This window comes from Sordaria macrospora, chromosome 5, assembly GCF_033870435.1.
Source record: "Sordaria macrospora chromosome 5, complete sequence".
Lineage (NCBI taxonomy): Eukaryota > Fungi > Ascomycota > Sordariomycetes > Sordariales > Sordariaceae > Sordaria > Sordaria macrospora.
In genome coordinates, this window is record NC_089375.1 from 4,248,792 (window position 1) to 4,271,713 (window position 22,922).

Below are 22,922 nucleotides of genomic sequence, written 5' to 3' on the forward strand. Positions count from 1 at the left end.
AGTTTGGAATTGTGGTTTCCTCGATCGTCATTCAACCCTTCGGCGCAAGCTTTCGGTCGTCGCTTCATCTCTCGCAGTTTCCTCTCTCGGCGTGCTTTGGTGTTTTGGTGCTTTGGTGCTTTGGTGCTTGTCTTGTCTCCATATCTCGTCCTAATAGTGTAAAGAAAGTCTCCGAGAGCGGGGCAGGGCAGGGCAGGGCAGGACAGGGCAGGCTTCTTGACGATATGATCTCATTGAATCATTCGTCCAGCGAGGTTGCCCTGCTTCCCTCGGAGCACTTTGCTTTGTTGCTTTGCTGCTTTCCTGCTTTGCCTTCCAGGTCTCTGCACTCATGCAACCCTCTGCTTCTTCCTCCTCCCTCCATCCTCTTCTCGTTGCACTCCATCGGCATCAATTTCAAACTCAGCGTGTTTCTTTCCCCTCGCATCCAGGAGATGTCCTTTTTTTCCATGTGTAGATGTCGTAAAAGGTTGCTTATTCGGATCGGAAATCAGCTCCCCAGGAGTGCAGAGCTCACTACCGGTGTCACCATCAGCGTCAGCAGCACAATACACTCCTTCATCCCTCTCGTTTTCGGCGGCGCACGGCTCGCATTCTTGATCGAATCGGTGCTCCTCGATTTGTACCCCGAAGGTGCATTGGCCGAATACCCCTGTGTTCTTGGCTTCGAGACAGGAAAGCTCTTGCGAGAGGTCGCGCCAGATGAAGTGTTGGGTGCATTGGGGGCAGGTGCCTGAGAAGACCATTTGACGGCACATAGTTGGTGATTACTGAAAGTGGGTGTCTGTGAATGATATCGGGATGGATTGACGAGATCTGGGGATGTCGAAGGCTCGAAGATGGTGGTGATAAGTAGGTGGTATGTATGAGTCAAGATGGAAGAAGGAGATGAATCCCATATGTATATTGTTGGTGTTGAAGGAGAATGATGGCAAAAGCAACAAGTCCTGTTCTTGAATGCTGTGGGTAGAAGGAGGAGGAGAAGGGACTGGAGAAATATGAATGCACCCTGTCGGTCGAATCGAAGGATGTGCCGTTGGCCCTGGTCGATTCCCTCGTTCTTGGTCCCGGGGGGAGAGTTGCGGTTCGTCAGGCTGGAGATTGAGGGATTTGGTCACTCCACCTGGCGACCGGGGGATGGGATATAATCTTATTAGATTGACACAATATGGGGTCCTCTGTTCGGGGTTCAGTAGCCGGATGAAACGAAAACGCAGAGAAGGAGAAAAAGGGAGAATCAGAAGAGAGATGGGAAGAGGTTCAGTTTATGGACACCCCATCGGACGTGTCTCCGGTACCTATCTTTAGAGAAATGGTTACACGTATTTGGCTTTCCGATATCGAAGGTGATGTGATGAACCGATGCCGAGGACGGGATATTGATGAGCACCACTTACTTCCCTTCCACAAAACCGTTGCAACGAAAAGAAAAACCACAATGGTTCAAATGCAAGGTGATCGCTGCTGCAGAGAACAAGTGCAGTGCACCAGTTACAGTGCAGGCGACCACCACCACAACCGTTGAAGCGAAGCCATCACGGCCGTTGCAGGGCTGATTGATCACTGGCCGTTACAGGCGAGAGCCATGCACGCCATCCTCCCCGGTGGGGTCAGCTCATGACAAATCTCCGCTTTTCTCCAAGCGTCTCCAATGAATTCCAATCGGCCGAACCATCTCCGCTTTTCTCCTTTTTTTGTACAGCTGAGTCTTCCCTGTTGCGGTCTCGATTGCCTCTCGTTTTCTTCAGGTCGTTCTTCAGGCGAGCAGTTGTGAAAAGGTGACGAACGGCAGTCTGATCTGCCTAAATGAGATAGCTGAAGGTAGTAACTATCAGTGCTGTTCGGTGAAGCCAAAAGGTTCACAACAAGTATGTTCGTAATACTGGTCTCGGTGATAATGATCTATTGACTACTGTCGAACTATCTGACAATCTGAGTTCTCCCGTAGTCCCTTTATACCTGCCCGCCCTCTGCGAGATATCTGTTTCCGGATGCTCTGCTGAGCCCCATAGGTCTATCTAATGAGTGTTGGCTCACTGTGAGCCACTGCGCCTGTGAGCGCCTGCATGTGCCATTAGATCCATGTCGTCCCTGATAGGCTGTGTTGTTTGTCCGAGATGGGGCAGCCAGGTCCCAATGGTCTGGTCGTCCTTTGTGTCACTTAAGTTCGTAATAGAAAATGAACCGAACACCTCATGGTCGAGTCCCACACACATGATCGGTTTTGCATAGCTGGGGGGGAAAGAACTGCCGCTTGAAGACGGCATCTGGAATTGACGGAACCACAGAATACCAAAAAAAACAAAAAGTGCAAAAAACAAGTAAAGAAGAAAGAAAAGAAAAGAGAAAAGAAAAAGAGAAAAGAAAAAGAGAAAAGAAAAAGAGAAAAGAAAAAGAGAAAAGAAAAAGAGAAAAGAAAAAGAGAAAAGAAAAAGAGAAAAGAAAAAGAGAAAAGAAAAAGAGAAAGAAACCAAGAACTAGGTACATGGATAACCGCTACATCTCAACCAACTCCATCTCATCCCATCCACCTTCACCATCAGCGCCCAACGACCGCCCCCCCTAACATACCTCAAAGGCTTTCCATCCTCACTTTCAGCATCCAGCTTCGCCGCAAGTTTCTTCAAGACCTACTGGTCGGGCCACGCGCGCCGCGTTTCCGGTTTCTTGTCGAACAAAATACGGTAGATATGTTTGAGCGGTAAACAAGCCTTCAAACCCAACAAAAACACATCGGATAAACGACAAAACGCATGCAAAACAACCACCAATAGTATCTTTACCCAGCAGACGCCTCGACATCCACATCATCGTGGAGGGCCAGATCTTCCATCTCAATGTCGTCATCCTCATCCGATCCCATTTCATCCGAGGTTTTGACCAGGCCAGGCTCACCGAGGTTCAGATCAATGCCGTACCGGCCGGCGGACTCGATCAAACCGAATCGGATCGGCTTTCCACTTCCTCCCATCTCCTAGTCCCACCTTTCAGCAAACTCCACAAGATCGGAGGTCGAAGAATTGCTGGAGCATGCCGCCGGCGCTTCCATCAAGTTTTTTTGGCGGTCCACAAGTTCGCTCGTTGCCGTTTGTCCCTTGTTCGGTCTGGTGAAGGAAAAAATATGCGAGCTCAAGCGGGCTCATGGTGAACTCCCTTGGAAGCTTATCGACACGCCACTCGATCAGAGCGATACAAAAAGCAGGGAGAAAACCGACAACAACGCAAAGAACGAAAAGCCCCATGTGGCGGATCTTGTCTACCTCTTCGATCGTCTCGCCATAGTACTTGACCCGTTTGGTCTCGCCTCGTTCCACAGCCGAAATCACCGAGACCCGGAGGGCCAGCTCCTGGTACCATCCCACAATATCATCCATCGGCGAGCGGAAACGAAGGCCGCACGTATTATCCTGCTTGAAGTTCGGATACTGTCTTTGACCGTATGGGCGTGAAAGGTAGCTCTTTTTTCCGGAGACGACACCTTGTTGGAAGAGCTGTTGTTGGAACCCCCAGCTGAACGTAGAAGAGGCCGCCGTGGACCCGAGCGAGAGAATGTTGTACACCGATAGTACATAATCAACGTATGGAAACCTGGGAGGTTCCGAGCGAGGTTTTCCGTAGGCCGAAAAAACGACCGCAAGTTCGAACCCAGTGACTAGAAGTGCCAGAGCCCACTTGTTAGACTCCAAGGCGACCAATAATTTTTCGGGAATGGTGAATTGAAAACTCACTAAGACAACTGAGGACAACCGTCACAATGAAAAGCCAGGGAGTACACCTGGGCTGGGAAACAGTTCTCCCAAACAAACTCGCCATGGCGCGAGGGGTCAACGGGAACGGAATGGCTGGTGTGCGGCTACAAAGGGCGATGGCACGACAATAAAAACGGCGACAATGAAGGGCAAAGGCACAACGACAAAAAATAACGGCGGCAACTCTTTGAGCTCGCGGCTGAAGAAAAAAAGAAGAGGAGAAAAAGAGGGTGGAGAGAGGTGCTTTTACTACCGAGGATGGAAGACTACCTAGTGAGACTGCTATGATGTGTTTCTTTCCTTCCCAAGTGTTCGTCTCGGTCCGGGTGTTTCTTCTTCGTACCAGCCCGTCTTCCAACCTGCCTGATGCTAAGTGAAATATGCCAAGTCGGTTTTGAAGGTCTACCTCCAACCTGCCGTTGCTTCCTTCCTCCACAGCTGTCACTTCTACGACCCAAACTCCAGCTTGCTGAAAAGCGTCATCGAGAAGATTGAGGGAGTGTTTGGCTGAGAGTTTGGCTGAGAAGCGCCAGTTGAGTCGGTCCTGCCGTTGCTTCCTTCCTCAGCAATGCGAGTTTCTCCGCTAGTGCCATCTTCATCTCTGGGCTATTGGTTCCGGTGCGTAAGTGCTATCAATAGGAAAATGGCCATCAAGTCCTCTCGCACTTGAGGACGTGGATAAGGCAAACACTTTGCCGATGGCAGGAGCAATGAAGCATGGCTCTTGGTCGCCTGACATGTTGATGGGTTCACCTCAGAAGATGGAAAGTGGTGTGCCCTCCGGATCCCAGGGCACTTCTACTTTACAATGAGAGTGACCATCACGTACAGCTTTCCCGGAGTAAGCCGCTCAACACTATGAGAATGAACGAACCTCCCAGCCACCGTTACCCAGTTATGCTAGTGGAAAGGATACTTGGGAGCGACAGATAGAAAACACATAGGAGACATATGGGAGGAGCAGAGCCTCAACCCGGGATCAAGGTCTTGTGAAGAGTTGAACTCAAGGTGATGCACTATTGGTTGGAGAAAGGTCAGGCACAACATGGGTCTCGTTCATGACTGCCAGGTGACTTCCAATTTTCACAAGTGTGGTCAAGTTACCCTTGAAATCTTCCAGAGATCGTAAGGTAGAAAACACCCTGCTCACAATCCAGCCTTTCAGCCTTCCACTCCTTCTCTTCCGACATCTACTCCTTTCAGTGCTCTCTTTCCAGCCCTCCCCTTCCAGCCCAAGATAACAATCATCACCTTCCAGCTTCGAGCCTTTCATCTTTCCAATCCTTCCCTTCTAAAATTCACTCTTTCCAATGCTCATCTTTCAGTCCTCCTCATACAGCCTCGCCCTTCCAACCATGTGCTCCCAGCCTTCCAGCCTCTGGTCTTCCCTTTCCAACACTTCAGTCCTCGCCTTCCAGCCTTGCCCATTCAGTCTTCCCCTTCTAACCTTCACTCTTTCCAGTCGTACCAATATTAGCCGTCGCTAATCGGGTACATAAGACCACCCATTCCCACCCTTCCCATAGCTTGTTTTCCTATTTTCTTCTTCATACTCGGAGAGTCATCACAGACCGCGTCGTTTACTTCTTTTGTCGAGCCTTCTTTTCTCGTTCATCAAAGAGTGATAACTTCACAGTTCTACTCACTGTTTTATTTACACATTTGCTTCTCCTCTTTGGAGAGTTGCTTTTTTCTTTTTTTGCGCCCCAACTCCATTCTCTTCCGAATCTTCCGTCCCTCTCGCGCCGATTTCGTCTCGTCTTCCTCGTCCAGTCCGCTGCCCGGCAACCTCTCTTTTCGACTGAGACTTGTCTCCCGCCTTCACAAGTCCATTCGGCCACCATGCGCAGCCGCCCAGCATGATGGAGTTTCTCACTTGCCCGGCCTGGATGCCCGTTTGGGTTCGGCGGTTTCCGTTCGCCCTTTTCGTCACCATCGCGGCGGGTGTCTACGGTGAGTTTCAGTCCGCAAATCTATCGAGTTGACCGCCGTATTAGAAACTCGCGCGGAACGCTTCCATCCCTCTTTTCAGCTGCGCCGGGCATGGATGGTCATCGCAGATAAGTATGCAAACCGAACACAACGAATGTGTCCAAGGTAACGTTTTGGAGGGTGATGCCCTTCATTCATTGTTCACTAACTGGAAAGATACCTACCTACGGCGCAGATATTCCGGCAGCAGATTCCCGTCCTCCTGCCCGGCGCTCAACAAGAGAGGGATCAATGGCGTTCTGCAGCAGTCTCGTAACTAACTTGTGCCTTCCTGTTTTAGTCTTCGTCGGCAACATGGTCATTATGACCACGCACGTGGGCACCCCGGTGTCGGATTCGTTCCTCGCTAACCCGCAGATGTGGATGAACATGAACGGTCTTGTTGGCAACGGCGTCCAGACCTGGGGCTTCATCGAGGTCGCCAAGCTCGGGTTCTGGGTACGATGCAGGCGGGGGATTACTGTAAGCTTCTTGTGCTTCTGCCAAACAGTCCCAACAACAAAAACTGATACGGTATCTAGCTTTCGGAGTTCCATTACCAATGGGAGGCAGCCACTAGCCTCCTGGAGGCGACGAAGGGGCTTAGGCTTGCCAAGGTCTGAAAGATCGCCTGCTGTAAGTTGTTATGTCCGTTTGGTTTGAGTCGTGTTCGTTCCGGCAGTAGTGCAATAAAAGAAGCTCTTCTGTCCCTGAACTAAAGCGTTTCGGCCACGAAATAAAGGCTTCTGTCACTATGCTTGGAGGTTGCTGACACTTTTGATACCTTGAAATAGTATGTTAGTTTTTTTGGCTCGTCTTACTTGCCAATGTGTGGTTGTGGGGAAACGGTGTTGACCGTAGGGACGTTATTACGCGTACCTATGGGATCACCCACGTCCACATGACTTCCAACATAATACCTGCCACCCAGTTACCCTCTGGCTTCATTCTTGACCGTCCGATCTCGGCCGCGAATCGGGTCTATAACAACAGGAGTGACATTCAGTTATTCCCGGAGAGGATCTGTGGTGACTGCCAGGTGCACGCTCTCGGAAGTTGGCCCAATCGGTTAAGAATTGCGGTTTGGCTGGCCAGCTGATTTCACAGTCTCAAATGGTAGTCACTACAATTTTGATGACGGAGTGAGTCTCAGGCACTGGTCCCCAAACTCTTTTTTCGGTCAGCATAAGGGACGAACCGGGCCCTGACAATCGTGTTTTGACCGTAAGGTCAACTCACAAATCGGAAAACAGTTGCGCGGGAACCTATTTGATCAGCCAGTGTGTGCTCACGCCGTCCATCGTTGCGTATCGCATGCAGGTGACGGGCAACTTCACCAAGCACACACAATTCGAGGTGCTTCACGACGTAACGTATGTTTTTCATCGTTCTTGTCATCAGCTTATGTTTGGAAAGAGGAAATATGCTAATGGACATGGCAGCTTGGTTGACGCATCGATCTATGCCTTGGGCCCATTTCAATCCTACTTGGGCGGCTTGCCAGCTGACAATTCTCCCATCATCCATGATGGCCGGTTGGAGTATCTCGCAAGGCTAGCCCAGAAAAGATATGGCACCCAATACACGGCCATCCGAGGCCAACGTTGGTGGCAATTCCACGACGACCGTTTTGGCCTGCAATGGGCCACCGGAGGAGCGTCGCTTCCGGATACACCAACCATCCCACGTTCGAGTGGAACTTTGATTTACCGTGCCAGATAGGGTTAGAGTTCGATTCTTCTATCGACAACATCCTAAAGTACCTCAACGAGATGGCGTTCCGGGTCTCGGCTCTGACGGCCTCGTACACCAACGCTACGCAATGGGTTCCGTACGTCGAGGAGAAATCGGAAACCTAGTAGGTGATTCACCCGACGCTTGTCAAGCTCCGTCTCTAGTCCGCATTTGCAACCAGTGTCTTTGGGCTTCTTGCTGCTATCGCTCTCTACTGGCACTATTGGGAACTGCCTCGTGACCACTCAATGAGCCTGCTCGAGCTTATCAAGTCGGTCGCTCATTCCGGAGACGGTCCTCGAAGCATCCTCCATGTCATTGTCTTGCAGGGCGCCCAGATTGATACTGCGGCGGGTTTGAAAAAGTTCGTCCTGATGACTGGGATAGCAAAATGACCAGCAGCTCCTGGTGTACGAGAAAGGGCCAAATAGGTGGAGGACGTAGTCAAGGGTGGTGACCTGGAGGAGGGCCGTGGTGCTCATGAGGAGGTTGGCGACGACGACGAAGAGTCACTTCGCAAATACGGAGAGGATGGCAAGACTGCCTGTTGCTTGAGATAGAGAGAAACGGATCGGATCGATGAATTTCACCCACCGGACGAAACATGATATTCGGAGGACACACCAGCTAAACATAGTTCCATTTGGTCATATGGATGAGATGCAGCACCATTTGAGACGGATAAGATGCGTTTGTTATTAGTGGGTTGGTATAAATGATACCAAAGTACTTTTGTATTTACCTACTACTCAAAGTGTTTTTTTTCCTACAAAGTTCGTGTGAAATCAATCAATCAATCAATCAATCCTCTTCATGACCGAAAAAAAACGTAACTGGACCATTGTATTGTGCCGAAGAATCTTGCTGCCATCGCTGGAGCTGTATTGTACAAGTCTCCGACACCTGACTCTCGTCGGGTTTTCCATAATGAGTGCCCAGCGAGTGTTAAGTGTTGAATGTTGAGTATAGGGTACACTCTGCGCACGCCCAAATGCCCTACAAACACGCCTACACAAGTATACACTTTGGAACCACTCAAGGGTAAACGGAACTACCCTACTCCAAATACCAGTTTTTCTTCCTAAACTTTAATTCTTAAGTCCATTAAGAGTAACCCAAGGCTCTTTGGAGAGTGTCAGCCTTATATATTATTTTAGGGGTGGTAGATGCCAACTAACTAGTAGGTACCTTAGGTATCTTCGCGCGATGCAATTGTCAAGTGTAGCCAATTATATCTAAATCCAAGTAAAAAAGAAACCAATTGAACCTTCTGAAGAGGCTTTACATTTATACTATTAAGAAAGCCTTTTCCCTGGATTGGGTTTATGAAAGGAATCGCTAGTTGTAGCCACTTCGCCTTCTATTATAGGCGTGTTTGTACCTAGGGTTTTTGGGCGTGTGTAGAGTGCACTGTGACGAACCATTACAAGCACAGGAGTATTATCGCTGGGATAGAACAATAGAGTAACGGAGTAGTAGCCGAAAGGTACTGGTAGATTGTGATAGCTATTCCTTGCTGAAGAACCCGGTATAACGAAGGCCGGGAGGCCTTCTTATATACTGGTCTTCAACCCCGTCCCATGGTCCCGAAAGCCCGGGACATCGGGTCCGTCCCGTGGTCCCGTAGACTCGGGACCCCGGGTCCTATCTGATTGGTCAATCTATCTAGCTTACATGAGGCTCAACGATTGGATTGTAACATGCACCCTTTGAGTATTGAGTGATTGGGGATTTGGAACTCGGCAGGAAGGGGAATTATTACCTACTCCTGCATACAACCCCTTCCGACTCGCTGTCCCGACTCCCGGCTTCTCTTCAATATTCCTTCCTCCCCGGTGCGAATCGGCGAAGGTTGAGCTTGTGTATTCTAGAGGTCGGTTTGTACTAACTTACTCTGTGGTTAATCGACGGATCATCATTCTCAATTTCACAAGGGCAGTTGAGTCGCGTTCTGTTTTGTACAGTAAGGGGGGGAAAACAATCTAGTAATTGCGTATTGGTACAAGTGTATGGTACAAGTAAGTGTCTGTCTGTGTCTGTGTGTGTGTGTGTGTATCTCTCGGCTGATCCCTTATCCTCCTCTATATGGTGTTCTTCAGATCTCGTTCGTCTTCTATGCCCCCTGAACTTATTGATGTTCCTCCGCTCTATCAGTTGTTATTGTTCCCCAATCTTCCGCTCTAGAGGTGTAACTGACATGGGGGTAGACCCGTCTCTATCTGATCCTCATCCACCCCTCTAAAAGATACCGTATCGTCACCCATATAATACACTCTCCCGTATCATACACTCCCGTCCCTCAATATTGTACAGTCCTTCCAACCTGTGTTCTTACAACCATCGACCCTGTACACGGTCCTAGTCCTGGTTCTGGTTCTGGTAGTAATACATCCAACTCTTTCTCTCCATCCTTTTCCCAAGCAACAAAAAAGACAGAAAAAAACAAAACGCCGCGCACCAAACAAATGAGTATAGTTACAGAGATCCTTTCCTCCCATGATGACGATAAAGGAAATAGCCATCCTTCTCCTAGCACGTACACACGCCGTAGATATCCCGGAAAAACGCAAAGAAAAAGACAAACAAACAGATGAGAACTCTTAGCACCTTTTTAACTGGCACCGCCATCATTGTCAACTTCCGGCTCCAGCTTGGGAAGTACTAGGCCCGGTCCCGCAACCAGACCCGGAAGACCCTGGCGTGGGAACCATAGCCATGAGTCCCTTCAGCTGCTGCTGCCCCATGCCCATCGTGCGACTCCTCGCTCTCGTAAGGCCCCCAGGGTCAATGGGGCTCCACCCTGGAACGTTGTAGAGGGAGGTAGGCGGATCCCCAAATTGACCGGGAAGCGGACCGGACAGATGTGGTGCATTGGGACGGAGCGGTTGCTGTTGTTGGCGAACGAAACTCGCATGCTGCAATCCTCCGGGGGCGTTGGAACCTGCACCAAGCCTCGGATCGATGTTCAATCCTTGGGCTTGGTTTTGGTGAGATGGTTGTTGATCTCCCATGGGGATATCATCCATTCCTTGACCCTGACCTTGTCCAGGTCCAGGTCCGCTGGGACGTGCGAGCGGCGCTTGACCATGAGCATGCGCGGAAGCAGCACTCCATATTCCAGGCTGCTGCTGCTGCATTGATTGCTGCTGGTGCATCATCGGATTCGCATTATGTCCCTGGACCGCGCCTATTCCAGACGCTTGGCTTAGTCCTAGCCCTTGATCCGGGCCCATCACCAGTCCCGGTATTTGCCCGGCCATGCCTTGCTGCGTTTGTGCCATACCGAAAGCACCGGCGCCGCCAGGGTCTTGATGTAACCCTGGGCTTGATCCGATCCGCATGCCCCCTGGTCTTGTAGTCGCCCACATGTAAAGAGGCTCGGCAAATTGCTTCCTACTCGTCGGCGTTGCGCTGAGTGCCCTCATGAAGACATCGAGCAGATCGACATCATCTTCCTCCTCGTATTCCATGGCCTGCTCGGCTGGGGAGTTATTTGCTGACCTGGCGGCTTGCTTGCCCTTTCCAGAGCATGCACTGAGTTTCCGGCCGAAATTGGGCAAGGTCAGAAACTGACCCTCCATAGAGGCCTTGTCGTACGAGTCCAGCACGTTCATACACCAAGCGCCAATCTCAAAGATCTTCTCAAAGATGCCAATCCCGTTGACCTCCAGCGCTGCCATCCCCTTTGCATCGAATCCCCCAATTTGCATGAGAGAGCGCAAGACCAGGGCAGTTTGCCTAGCAATCGTCAGAGGGAATGCGAAATGCATACTCTCGTTCTCCGAACCCCATGACAGATACCCTTGCCGCAAAGAAGAGAGCCAAATGATTAGTCTGAGCCACTGCTGAGTTACCAAAAGCTCGGCAGTCTGAGAGGGTGTCGGTTCCGCAGCTGGTGCCACAGGGTCCGTAGGCGAAGAGGACAGCGACGAGGATGAAAGTGAAGGGTCGGAAAAGCCGCAAGCCTGACTAACCGGAATCTGTACAGAAGATACAGCAACGGTGGGAGAGGGAGGAAGAAGTGGGTGTGGGATGGACAAGCCGCCTGAGCTACCAGCTGGTCGAGAAAGTTGATTTTGCAGAGCGTGGTAGGTATTGACATTGACAGTGGGATGGGAACCGTAGGTCCAGGCTTCGATGATGGAGTCACGGAGGGGAATGTAGATGCCGAGAAGCTGGAGAAAACCGGTGTGAATGCCGCGGGATTCGTAAGCGTGGAGGGTCATGGGAAGTTTGGGTGTTCGGCGTAGCATGAGCGGCTTGTTGCGAAGGATCGCAAATGACCTGCTTTTATTAGTATGCGTTTCGCTAAACCGCTGGACAAAAGCGCAAAGGAGACAAACAACTGGGGGAAAGCGCAAAAGAGACTTACCGTTCCATAACGTACAACAACCAGAACACCCTCTGCCGGCACAGGGCTTCCTCGGGACTCAAGCCTGCATAAGTTGACTCATCTTCCAAGCCCAGCTCCTGTGCAAAGGTCAGGGCTTCTCGCAGGTAGACCCAAGCCTTGGTGCTCTGGTTGATTTCGAAGAAAGAAGAAGCGAGAAACATGGACGAGACGACCGTGTTCAGGGAAATGTTCTCATATAAGTCATATTGCTTCCTAACATCTAAGCAGTCGTTGAGGAGGAAACGGCCTGCCTGGTCCCAGAATTCGGGACTGTCTTCAGCCCCGAGGCTGTGGCCGGACATGCGGAAACAGGTAAGAGCCGAAAGGGAATACAGGAGGTTCTTTTCGGGGAGATCGCAGATTCGCGGGTCCATTCGTTGGATTTCCGGCATGTACAGGACGGGCATGACGGGATACAGGTGCTGATAGAAGAGTTCTACACATTTGGGAACGAGGTAGAGAAATGCGCCTCTTGAGGGGAAAGTGTGTTCGTTGGCAAAGAGGCCGGTTGTTTCGGGGGCTATGCTCACGTCGGAGGCCCAGGTAGTAGAGGCGGAAGCGTTTTGCGGGTAGATGTCGGTATTGTTTGACCGGGCTCCGTCGCTCACCTCCGGACTAATTTTGGTCAGCACTGCGTTTTGACACGGAAAACGGGGAGCACTTACTCTCCAGAGCTGCTTGGACGGTGTTCTTCCTTCTTTCCAGCCTCGCGCTCTCTGAGTCTGTTGATAAGACGACCTCGGCCAGGTCTAGGCCCTCTCTTACGTGGCACATGGTTTCTGGTGCATTGGAGTTTGGCGTCTATGCAAGGTTGACAAGGCGACTGGTAATCGCATCGGATTCCTATAAGCAAGCGAAGCAAGGTTAGCCTTTTGTGGTTATTTTCCGAATTTGACAATCAGGGTCTTATTGCTGACAGGGATCGACACATTACATCGACACCGACAGAATGGGCCATCGAACATCACGCCATGTGCTCAGGGGACGTGGAATCAGATCGGGAAATGTGGACAAGCAAATACTCACTCCTCAGTCGACATTTGTCGCAAACCTTGGGAGGCTGGACAGGTCTATTCGAAGACCCAGACGTGGTGGCATTGGAACTTGAGGAAGGGCGAGGAGGGCTCTTTCTGGTGCTTGTGCCTGGTTCAGTCTTTAGGCGGACTATTCTTGCCTCGGGGCTGGAGCTTCCTCTCTGGTCCTCTTGGTGTGACAGATCCATAAGCTGTGGTGGGTATGGTGGTGGTGTGATGTGTGGGTTGTATGGACACTGAATGTCGATGCGTTTGATAGGATGAATAGGCAAGCAAGATGTGTTCTTGGGCGAGATGGCGTGCATTGATAACTGCGCCGAAAAGACTACTGACGCAACCCAAAATTGCCAAGTTGCCTCGACGTCTTTCATGTGCTTCCATCCACACGGACATCATGTTATTGTCTCTACCCAGTGAGGTGTCAGTGGCATGCCCTACTTGCTCTCCACCCACTACGCCTTTCGTTTACCCCGGAAGAGCGGAACGGACGGGATCCCATTCTCAGGGCAGAGTGAGGCCACCACCAAATGCAGCCTGGGTGGGTATTTGCGGACATGGCAATGAAGCTATTGCAGGGCTGAGGTGGGAGCCGCACGAGATCCATCGTTGGCCAGAGGTTCTGATGTCCATCCCTCGCCCTACTATTGGTGCTCATCATAGCTGGTAAGCGGAAGTGGGAGTGGAGGGGTGTGGAGGGTAGGTACCGACGATGTCCGTCATTTTTCTTCTTTTGACACAGCGCCAAAGTCTACGGAGTCCGAAGACTGGCATGGTTCGAGAGCGAGGGAAAGAAGCGCGCGGACCAATCGAGACCACGGCCGGGTATAGCAGCCGGTGTTGTCCAGTCCAGTGTCGCTGTGGATTCGAGGACTCCATGATTCCGCAAAGGGAAGATGATGGAAAGGAAGAGTGGAAGGACGGGGGTTTGATTGATGATGAAATCACGTAAAGAGCAAGGGTGGATGGTGGTGACTGACCAGGTCACGGTCTAGTCATGGTGGTCTGGACATGGTGGTCTGGACATGGCCTGTTTAGTGGAATGAATGGATGAGAAATGGAATCTCGAGACGGATCCAGATCATCCAGCTAAGGTACGGCCTCGACTCCTCGAGATTTCAGTTGTCAGTTCGTTCAGGTTGTCAGAGGGGAAGAGAGAAAGAGGAAAAGCTTGCAAGACTGGAATGGGATACGAACAGAGACAGGAAGTGACAGAAAGAGCACATGATGGACCCTTCCCACATTTGTCCCGTTGTCTCATTCAGTTCGCAGGCAGTCTTGTCGCAGGAAGGTGCGAAATGCTCCGCAGACCTTGTTGTCCCCTCACTGGTTCAATTGACCAATCAGATGACCGAGTCACACGATATGACGGATGCCCAGACTTGCAAACGACCACAAACCCTCGCAACCCGTCAAACGACTGCACGCGCGGCGGGAAAGAGCGGGAGAGGGACAATCTCACGTTGTGCTTGAAAGGGAAAAGTGGCATGAGCGAGTTGCGACAGGTTTGGGCAAGTGCCTGGCCGATCAACCAGGGAAATCGAGCTTGCCCCTGCGGACCATCCCCTGAAACCACTATAAGTACCTTGTAATTACCCTGTAACTGAACCCACTGAAATGGCACTCTGGTGGATGAGGGCGAGCTCCTAACCCTTGTCGTCAAAATAAGGTTTTGCGGACTCGTCTAGCAATTCTAGGCCTAATGCCCGCTGACGACAGCTGTCTCGGTGGTGTTTTGGCAGTGTCATGGTACCTATTGTATCTTTTTCGTTCTCTCATTTCTTTCTCGCTCTCCCAACACACTCACGACACCCACCGCCCATCTCCTGTTGATCTTCGCTTCCGACAAACAGGTCCTTTCATAGCGATCCGCGGCCAATCGGAAACGGCCCGCGCGTCTTACAGCCTCGTGTCAGGGTGGTACCTGTTCTGCAATCTCGACACCGTCTTTCTGCTCTTCACCATCATTTCCCCTTTGCCATGACGCAACATGACATTATAACGACAGTCGTCCTCTCTCCCGTCGAGCTCAAACCTTTCCCACCGCACTTTTGTCTTTTTGTCTCTGTTTCAATCCCACGTTCGCCAAGATTGTCCATTTTGATTTACGTCAGCGAGGAGACTCTGGATCTTGTCCTCACTGAACCCTACATGCGTCATTGCCAGACTCTCAAGAAAGAAAAGAGATGGGATTCAGAATGCGACATGAAAGCGGAGGGTTAATGTCGCATTACCGGTATTTCCGAGAGCCACGGCGCTGCTGTTTCCACACGACAATGACATACCCCCTCCTCTTCGTTACCGGTTGCTTGTCACTGACAAGTGATCTCAATACCGGCATATCAAGTACTACCCATACAACACAACACCTACCAGTACCACCACGGTGATGATTGACGGACAGGAACCGGAAAATCTGTACGACGCTCCCAGCTGATGGCCGACCAAACCGACAAGCCACCGACACGGCACCGACAACTACGCTACTCATGCAAGATCTCTTGTTCATCTTGTTCATCATCTGTCCAGGTTCCCGTTCTTCCAGAGGGGATCTCCTTCGTATATCCTGTATTGCACACTATACCAAGGAACAACCAAGCAACCAAGACGAACATCTCATGCAGGCAGCCCTGCCCAGAGCTCAAACACAAGGTGTGTAAGCATGGTTCTTGGGTGTCAGGATGGGATAGAGTGGTGTCGATCACGTCTGCACTTCACCCCAATCCACTTCGCTTTCCAATTTTTACATCTTTTTCTTTCCTTCTTCCTTTTTGCTTGCACAAAGGTATACATTCATTTGCACAAACTGTCCAAGCTGCAGTTGCTGGATTTCCGGATGTCTGTCGAGCCGTTGAAACTATTGAACGTTATGGAAAGCCACCAGCGGTCCATCAATAATGTTGTGTATCACGACCGGAGGCGTCTCCGATTCACTTACACACCTTTTTCTTTTCACTACAACCTTTTCTTGGCTCATTTAATTTCACCTGACCTCCCCTTACCTTATCTTACCATGGAAAAGGAAAGTCCCGCGCGAGAAATCACGACAAGCCTCTCGCCACAGTGGGAAAACAGCATACATTTTCCACAAGCCCACCCACACCCCCTACCCTTCCTTCTTCTCGCTGTCTCACCTGTATCTCGGGATTTACGGTGGGCATAATCCGGGGGACCGGAAAGCATGTGGGTGAAGTCGGATGGCAAGGCTAGCCGACTTACTCGCGAGGCGTCTCAGCTAGGTCTAGCTTCAAGTTTTCTAGCTAGGCACAGCGGGTCCGGAATTTGCTTCCTTGATATCACGTCCCAATGTCTCGGTATCACTATCCCACATGACGACCAAAGTGACACCCGTACTCTACCTAACTGGGAGAGTTGGGCATCGGAACGGCGGGAGAGTGTGGGTTAACCAGCTCTCTAGTGTAGTGTACCTGGGGTGAAATCTCTCACCTAGGTCTAGCTCGACTACTCTGGCGGGTCCCGGAATCATCTTCCACGATAACGCGAGCTCGGCGAGCACGCGGTTCCAAGGTCTCGGTATCACACGACAGGGTAAGGGACAAAGACGCCTGGAGTCGACCTGTTCGTCGGCCCGGTTGGTAATGGGTCCTCTCGAGGGTGGCACATCCCAGGTGGACACGCGAGGCTAGGAATTCCGGGAATGCTTCCCCCGTCCCCATGAAGTGGGAATAATGCGATCATACGATCATACCACGAGGGCGGTTCCCAGATCTCGGGGTGCCGATATTATGCGAACTGGACCCTCTGGTATCGAGCCAGCATGATGCTACGCGGAATTGATCCGTTGTTCGTGACAGACATATCAAATATGCGAGTAAAACAACTACAGAAGCTGATCATCATCATAGCCACGAGGAAGTAAATCATCGTCAACACGGGCAACAACAATACAAAACGAGTCCAAGACGGTATTTCGCGACACAACCGTTTCTCGTTGTGTTGAAATCCTTCCTTACTGTGAGACATCATTGTTATCAGAGCTCTGAGAAACAGACTGACGAAAAGTCGTCATCGAACCAGTTCTAAAACATGAGACATCTGAGATATCATGACAATAACGGGGTATGACATGAAACTAGCCACGGTAAAGCTCGAAAGGATTTCCAAGTTTACAGCTTCAACTTCAAGACACAGTCGGTGCGAGGTGGGAGGAATGAGACAGGCGCGCTCGCACGTCTCAGGAGAAAAAGCAAAGAAAGAAGAGATCCGACATGGTGACGAAGAACTACACACGCGAGCGAAGGACAAAAATGGAAGTAGAAATAAGGCATGAGTGATAACCGCAAAGAATTTGATGGCAAGCGAAGAGTCGTTACATCATCCATCCATCCATCCGTTCTTCACTGCATGCATTATAGTTCTCTATTCAGCAGCAGTATCTTTCCACGAAGCGATACTCGCCATTTCTCCCAATAGTATTGTCTCCCCCATATCCATCTCACACTCGCTCTTCCTTTCCAGGCTTACCTATATCTTCCTGTCAAGTCATGTCGTGTCTACACTAGTCCACCTGTCTGTCTAGTTCTACATGTTCACTTACCTCGCCTTGCGCTCGCTCTTTTCTTGCCCGCCCGCCCGCCTGCCTTATTCTCGCTCGCACTTATAAGGCGAGCTTGGCGAACGTCGCGAATCTTTAACCTACTGGAGCTCTCTTCCCCGTTCCTATATACACTTGCCGCCTAGTCCTAATGCAAGTGGATAGGTATGTCAGTTAGCTTCCAAGATATTGCTAGAGAGAGATGCCTCTAGTGATAAAGCTACAGAGAGAGAGAGAGAGAGAGAGAGAGAGAGACAGAGAGGTTGTCAAGACGCTGTAAGCCCTGCTTCAGAGAACGAAGAAGCCCTGTCCTGGCAGGAAAAAAATCCTTAAAAAAGATATCTGCGGCAGCTATTCCCTTTTCAACCGCTCTATCTCCCCATTTCCCCATTTCCACATGCTACATATTCCTTGCCCGTTTGCTCAAGTAGTAAGGTAGTAAGGTAGTAAGGTAGTAAGGTACCCTTTCCCTCTGACCCGACCCGGGACTCTTCTCCACCGTACTGTTCGAACGGCACCGAATCTCGCTCGGAATGGCTCCGCTATCTCTCCAGAAAAATGTGGAGAGATGGTGGGTGAGTAGGTCGCAGTTGGAAGCGGAAGGGGCAAGATGTAAGCGTTGCTTTGAAGAGAAAGTGACACTTTGTTCTGGCATTAGATAAAAAGGTTAAAAAAAAGGGACAAAAAAAAGGGACAAAAAAAAAGGACAAAAAAAAGGGGTCTTGGCAGAACCTTGCGAAGGTATCTTCAGACGAATGAATGTGCACTATATGCAGAGCGGATGGGTTCCTGCTAGGAGCCGGACAAGGAACATACCTCAGCAAGAAAGAGTGTGCGTGTGGAGTTGTAAGGCGGGAGAGAACTAACTCCGCTTGAAGCCTAGAAAGCCTTCTTCTTCGGCTCGCGAGATTCTACACTACCGCGAAAGGCAAAGCGCGGATTGTGGACATGTGAGATATACTAGGTACTTGTAGAACCTGGGAAAGGGGAAACGTGAGGTCGGAGAGAGACCGTTGAGCCTCGTTCGATTACCTCATGTCTGTGTTCTATCAGAGTACCAACCTGGAAGGCAACAGTCACGTACCTGGTCCAAATCAAAAGAACGAGGCGTTGATATGCTACCGGGTGGCCATACTGTCCAAAACAGAATTTGTATAATCTATAAACGAGGCTGTTTTAATCATGATGGCAAACAAAGTTTTTTGCGAATTCCTCTCTTTGAAGTAACACTTTTGCCTCTTGACGCTCATTTCTCCTCTCCTATCGTATATGAACTGCCTCCTTCTCTTTTTTTTTCTTTTCTTTTTTCAAATAATCAGAGCTCATCCCTAAAATACTCCTCCTTACTCCCCTCCTCGGCATTCCCACTTCCACTTCCCTCCTTTTTCCCCTCGCCATCTTCTCCCTCCTCTTCTCCTTCTTCCCCGTACCAATAACCCCCCTCCGTACCCTCTGTTACCTCCGCCGGAACCCCCACTCCTCCACCCTCCCCCTCAACCAAGTCCTCCTCATCAACATCCGCATAAAACTCCCACACCATCTCCCCACCGCTCTCCCTCTCGTTATCCAAATCCCTATCCGGATCCAGTCCCGCAGCTCTGATCTCCTCCCTTATAGCGTCAAGCGTCTGCTGATCCAACCCCAACTTATCGATGTCCCGCTCGGAAATCCTCATCTTTTTCATTTCTTTCTTCTGGCCACTGCCTTGGCCCTTCCCTGCTCCTGATTCTCTTGTTCCCTTGCCAGCCCCTTGCTTGTTCATTTTCTCGCCATAGTGACCAAAGACGTCTGCTTTGAAGGCCGCTTTGGTCAGTGCTTCGAGGAGGTTCCCTTGCTGTTCTTCCTCACGTTGTTTCTGGAGGTGGCGCGGGAGAGGGAGGACGTGCGTCGAGGGGATGATGCGGCGTCCGCCGATGGGGATGCCGGCTATTGTTAGGCCTTGGTAGGATGCCAACTTTTCGGCTGATCCCTGTTTTTGGGTTTGATCTTGAGCAGTGGCGGCGGCTGCTGCTGCTGCTGCTGCTGCTGCTGAAGAGTCGATTGTGTTCTTCCTCCGCTGGTTGAATGATATCACTTCCTCTTCAGAGCTGATAACCTGCTGGCAAGTAATCAGGTGCGCCTTGGTTTCTTTGGGTGGAAGGAACGCAACGTCGGCGCAGAGTCGCGGGGTGTGGATGACCATTAGATAGGCGCAGGTGGTGACTTCCTTGATCCAACCGATTCTGTCGCTTGAGAGGGCTGGGTTGCAGTGGTACTGAATCTCGATGGTGCGCGGACGGCCTGTAAGATCGCAAATGGTGCCCCCGTCTAGTCGCTGGACGAGGTAGCGCTGGTCGTCTTTCGCCTGGAGCTCGGTATTAGGGGGAGGCGATAGCTGCTTCTGTTCGGTATTGGGTACTTCGATCTGCTTTCCCTTTTGACTGGACAGCGATGACGGCGCCAATGATGTTCCCAGAACGTACTCCTGGCTGTTCTTTTCACGCAACGGAGGACCGCCTTTGGGGTTCGGAACGGCATGGTATTGAACGATGGACTTGCCGTAGCAGTATTGGTAGCTCCACCAGCCGCTAACAAATTGAAGACATTCGTTTTCTAGGCCGCGCATCAGTTCCCATCCCTTGTTGTAAGCGCGCGCTACTTCGCGGGCTTCTTCGGCTTTGGCGAGCTCGGTCGCGGTTTTGTTGAGAGCTGGCGGCGGGGCGATGATGGGGATCGAGCAGAGGTAGCGCATGGGCGGGTGGGCGATAAGCTCGTATGTCTCTCTAAGCTGCGAGGAGCCATCTGCGGTATCGTCGCCGGTGATATCGGAGTCGGCATTTGCGGTCGCGGATTCGCGAATCTCGCTCGTCAGATCAGTCTGTGTTGTCGAGCCATGGTTCGCGCCGTCGCTGGCGGGGGTCGGTTTGGGTGCCTTGTTGGCTGCTTCGAGCAGGGCAAAGGCGTCGGCCTCGGAGATATAGCTGTCGGAAAAGATTACTTCAAACTGGGCAGATGGGTTATTAACGTCAGCATTACTTCTTGGGAGGAGGCTGGTCCACAGGTAGGTAAAGGCTGGCTAAGACACACCTGAGGATGTGCCAGCAGATCTTGGTGGATGCTGAAGCTGGGCTGTCGAGCATTACCAAACGGCAGCGAGCTCAGAGCTAGGAGAGCTAGACTTGGACGGCGCATGATGCCGCTGATGATGAATGTGCCCTCACATGTACAATTAGTTGGGAGAAGAGGTCAGGAATTCGGAGATCCGAATCCTTTGATTAGTGTTGGTCGCCGTTGTAAGATGGAAGGAAGGAGAAGCTCCCGCCGCCGTCGCATCGTCAGTCGCCAATCGCCAATGGCCAGCTATGTCTTTGATAAGGTGTCCTTATCGTTGCCGAATCGCGCACCGCCTGCCGCCATTATGTCATGTTACGGGGCCTGTTAGTGTTAGTGCTGGCGGGTTGAGCTAGCATTTTCCCGCCTAGAAATAGCGATGGGATGTTAGTGTCTCATCCGCGCGCAACACCACACCCTGTTACCGCATGGCGGCCTCTAACTACATCGCACCACAAGCTCTTCCTCCAAATGTCAACCTCTGAATAACTTCATCCCATTGTTGATCAAGATGGAGAACATCAGTTGCCTCCAAAGACCCGTTTCAAGCAGAACCGCGTTCAAACCCCGCCAGAACCCGGCACCGAGCCCCGTAACGACCGGGGAGCCCGTTTAGCCCGCTCGGCCCGTCCAGCACCTCGATTCACCCCATATTTTCACCGGTCTTCCAAGTTCAGTCCGTGCCTCGTCTCGTAGGTCCCGACCTCAGCTGAACCATCCGCCATCCGCGATCTCGATCCGCACCTTCGCTAATATGTCTCGGGACGGAATAGGCCCCCTCGCTTTTTTCCCCACGTTATGAAAGTGCCCAGGTCCGATGGACATTTCTGTAACTCCGAGCTCCAAGGACCCCTATCCATGTCTTTTCAATTTTTAAGTCTAGGGGGTATTGAGATTATTGACTGTCTCCCTGTTCGAGCTGGGAGAACCGTCTTGATGGATATTGCACACCATGGTCGCAAGTTGCAAAGAAGCAAAGAAGCAAAAAACACCAAGCCACATGATACCATAGCCCTCTGTCTCAGTCTCATGAAGTCCCCGGAGTTCTTTCTCTACCTATGCTGACTTGCTGTTACAGTCTCTCGCAACAGAATTCTTCCTCATCATTCAAGGTGACGAAGTTGATGTCAATAGTCAAGTCATCCCACCACCACCACCCACCTCCTCTGGCCTCCATCTCCTCTCATGATTAATCAAGAATGCGACGCAATATGCAATATGCAATCCTCCTTCGAACTAAGTGTCGCTATCCGAGACATCTCGCGTCAGTCACATCTGGCTGGGATTGGAACAATCTTGCTTTTTTTTTTTTTTTTTTTTTTTTTTTTTTTCATTCAACAAGCGTTCGGACACGGCAAGCTTCCAAATCGCGGAGTGATCTGGGATCTGGCGTCTGATGATGCTCTTCAAATATTGATGGGACTCTGGGGTTGGATGGTTGGTGATGAACGGGTAGCCGCATTGGATGGCGGGCTGTGAACATCACTTACCCCAGCATCATGGCTAGAGTAGTCGAGTGGGTAGTGATGGTGGTGGACGGATGGTTGCTGGTGATCAGATGGTTTTGATGTCAGTTCCAACGAATTTCAATTTGGACGTGCAAGATCCGGTGCTCTCGACCGAAAGGAAGACTAGACCGCCGGGTTTTCATTTCCTTCAGTTGCCTCCATCGTTGCTGGGCACCAGGGGCAACTAAGCTACTAAGGTAGGTCTAGGCAGTCAGTGATATGGGAACTTGGGAAGCACGATGATGTTGATCGTAGATCTTGTGCCACCATTTGTGACTGGAAGTTGACATCTCTCGGTAAGGTAGCCCACATCCGCACCCTGTTTTTTTTTTGTTAACAATAATAAGGTGATGATAGTTGGTGGAAGCTTATTCTCTCCTGCATTGAATGCTCTTACAAAGGACGATTGGCAAACACACCATGATCTTGACCAAATATCGTGTTACATGCATGGTTCCTTGAGTTGTAGAATAGAACTTCTGTAAACTCAATGTCCCGTATCATGATCCCGCCTTTCCACGTCCTGGACCCCATGCCTGTTTATCTTTATGTACTTCTCTGAACGGTAACTGGCCCTGGAACTGCAAGAAGTTATTGTTCTTGAAGAAGAAGAGCAAGGTTACCATAATACACAATGATTTTGTTGATGTTAATATCTAACTTCCACTTTGTACAATATCTTGCACATGGACGGTGTGGTGTAACCTCTCTCGTGTCGACTTTCCCTTGGAAATTCTTTTCTCTCTATTCCGGGCGGTAACGGTTTGATTCGTTGCAAAGTCATGATTCTATGTTCCCCATGGTCAGATGGTCAGCTATCTGTCGAGATGTCTTCATCATACTCTAGCAAACAATTGGGATAAGGCCCCATCTGCAACTCCGATGAGTTGA

The 22,922-nt window shown here is 50.7% G+C and overlaps 4 protein-coding genes across 4 annotated transcripts; 1 reads left to right on the plus strand and 3 right to left on the minus strand.

The window, feature by feature from the left end:
- Positions 1-329: 329 nt before the first annotated feature.
- Positions 330-758, minus strand: SMAC4_12921 (uncharacterized protein; the record flags this gene model as incomplete). Its single annotated transcript, XM_066091159.1, has 1 exon — positions 330-758. One exon carries the CDS (start codon positions 756-758, stop codon positions 330-332), a length of 429 nt encoding a protein of 142 aa, XP_065947325.1.
- Positions 759-5,430: 4,672 nt separating this feature from the next.
- On the plus strand, positions 5,431-6,343 carry SMAC4_09412 (uncharacterized protein; the record flags this gene model as incomplete). Its single annotated transcript, XM_003344651.2, has 2 exons — positions 5,431-6,203; positions 6,263-6,343. Exons 1-2 carry the CDS (start codon positions 5,865-5,867, stop codon positions 6,341-6,343), a joined length of 420 nt encoding a protein of 139 aa, XP_003344699.2. The 5' UTR covers positions 5,431-5,864.
- A 3,744-nt stretch (positions 6,344-10,087) lies between these two features.
- SMAC4_09410 (uncharacterized protein) lies at positions 10,088-13,450 on the minus strand (the record flags this gene model as incomplete). The annotated part of the gene is made up of 4 exons (XM_003344650.2): positions 12,613-13,450; positions 12,513-12,563; positions 11,842-12,462; positions 10,088-11,738 (listed from the first exon to the last, which is right to left on the minus strand). The coding sequence occupies exons 1-4, from the start codon at positions 12,681-12,683 to the stop codon at positions 10,088-10,090; spliced, it is 2,394 nt and encodes a 797-aa protein (XP_003344698.2). The 5' UTR covers positions 12,684-13,450.
- A 5,122-nt stretch (positions 13,451-18,572) lies between these two features.
- Positions 18,573-20,766, minus strand: SMAC4_09409 (uncharacterized protein). Its single transcript, XM_066090945.1, has 2 exons — positions 20,500-20,766; positions 18,573-20,416 (listed from the first exon to the last, which is right to left on the minus strand). The coding sequence occupies exons 1-2, from the start codon at positions 20,602-20,604 to the stop codon at positions 18,749-18,751; spliced, it is 1,773 nt and encodes a 590-aa protein (XP_065947326.1). The 5' UTR covers positions 20,605-20,766; the 3' UTR covers positions 18,573-18,748.
- Between the last annotated feature and the right edge of the window lie 2,156 nt (positions 20,767-22,922).

What these genes read in the sequence shown, in the direction of transcription:
- SMAC4_09409 (XM_066090945.1), bottom strand. Translation starts at nt 20,604, where the DNA reads ATGCGCCGTCCAAGTCTAGCTCTCCTAGCTCTGAGCTCGCTGCCGTTT. An exon ending in ATCTGCTGGCACATCCTCAG is followed by an intron (nt 20,417 to 20,499) that starts GTGTGTCTTAGC and finishes CCATCTGCCCAG; the next exon opens with TTTGAAGTAATCTTTTCCGA.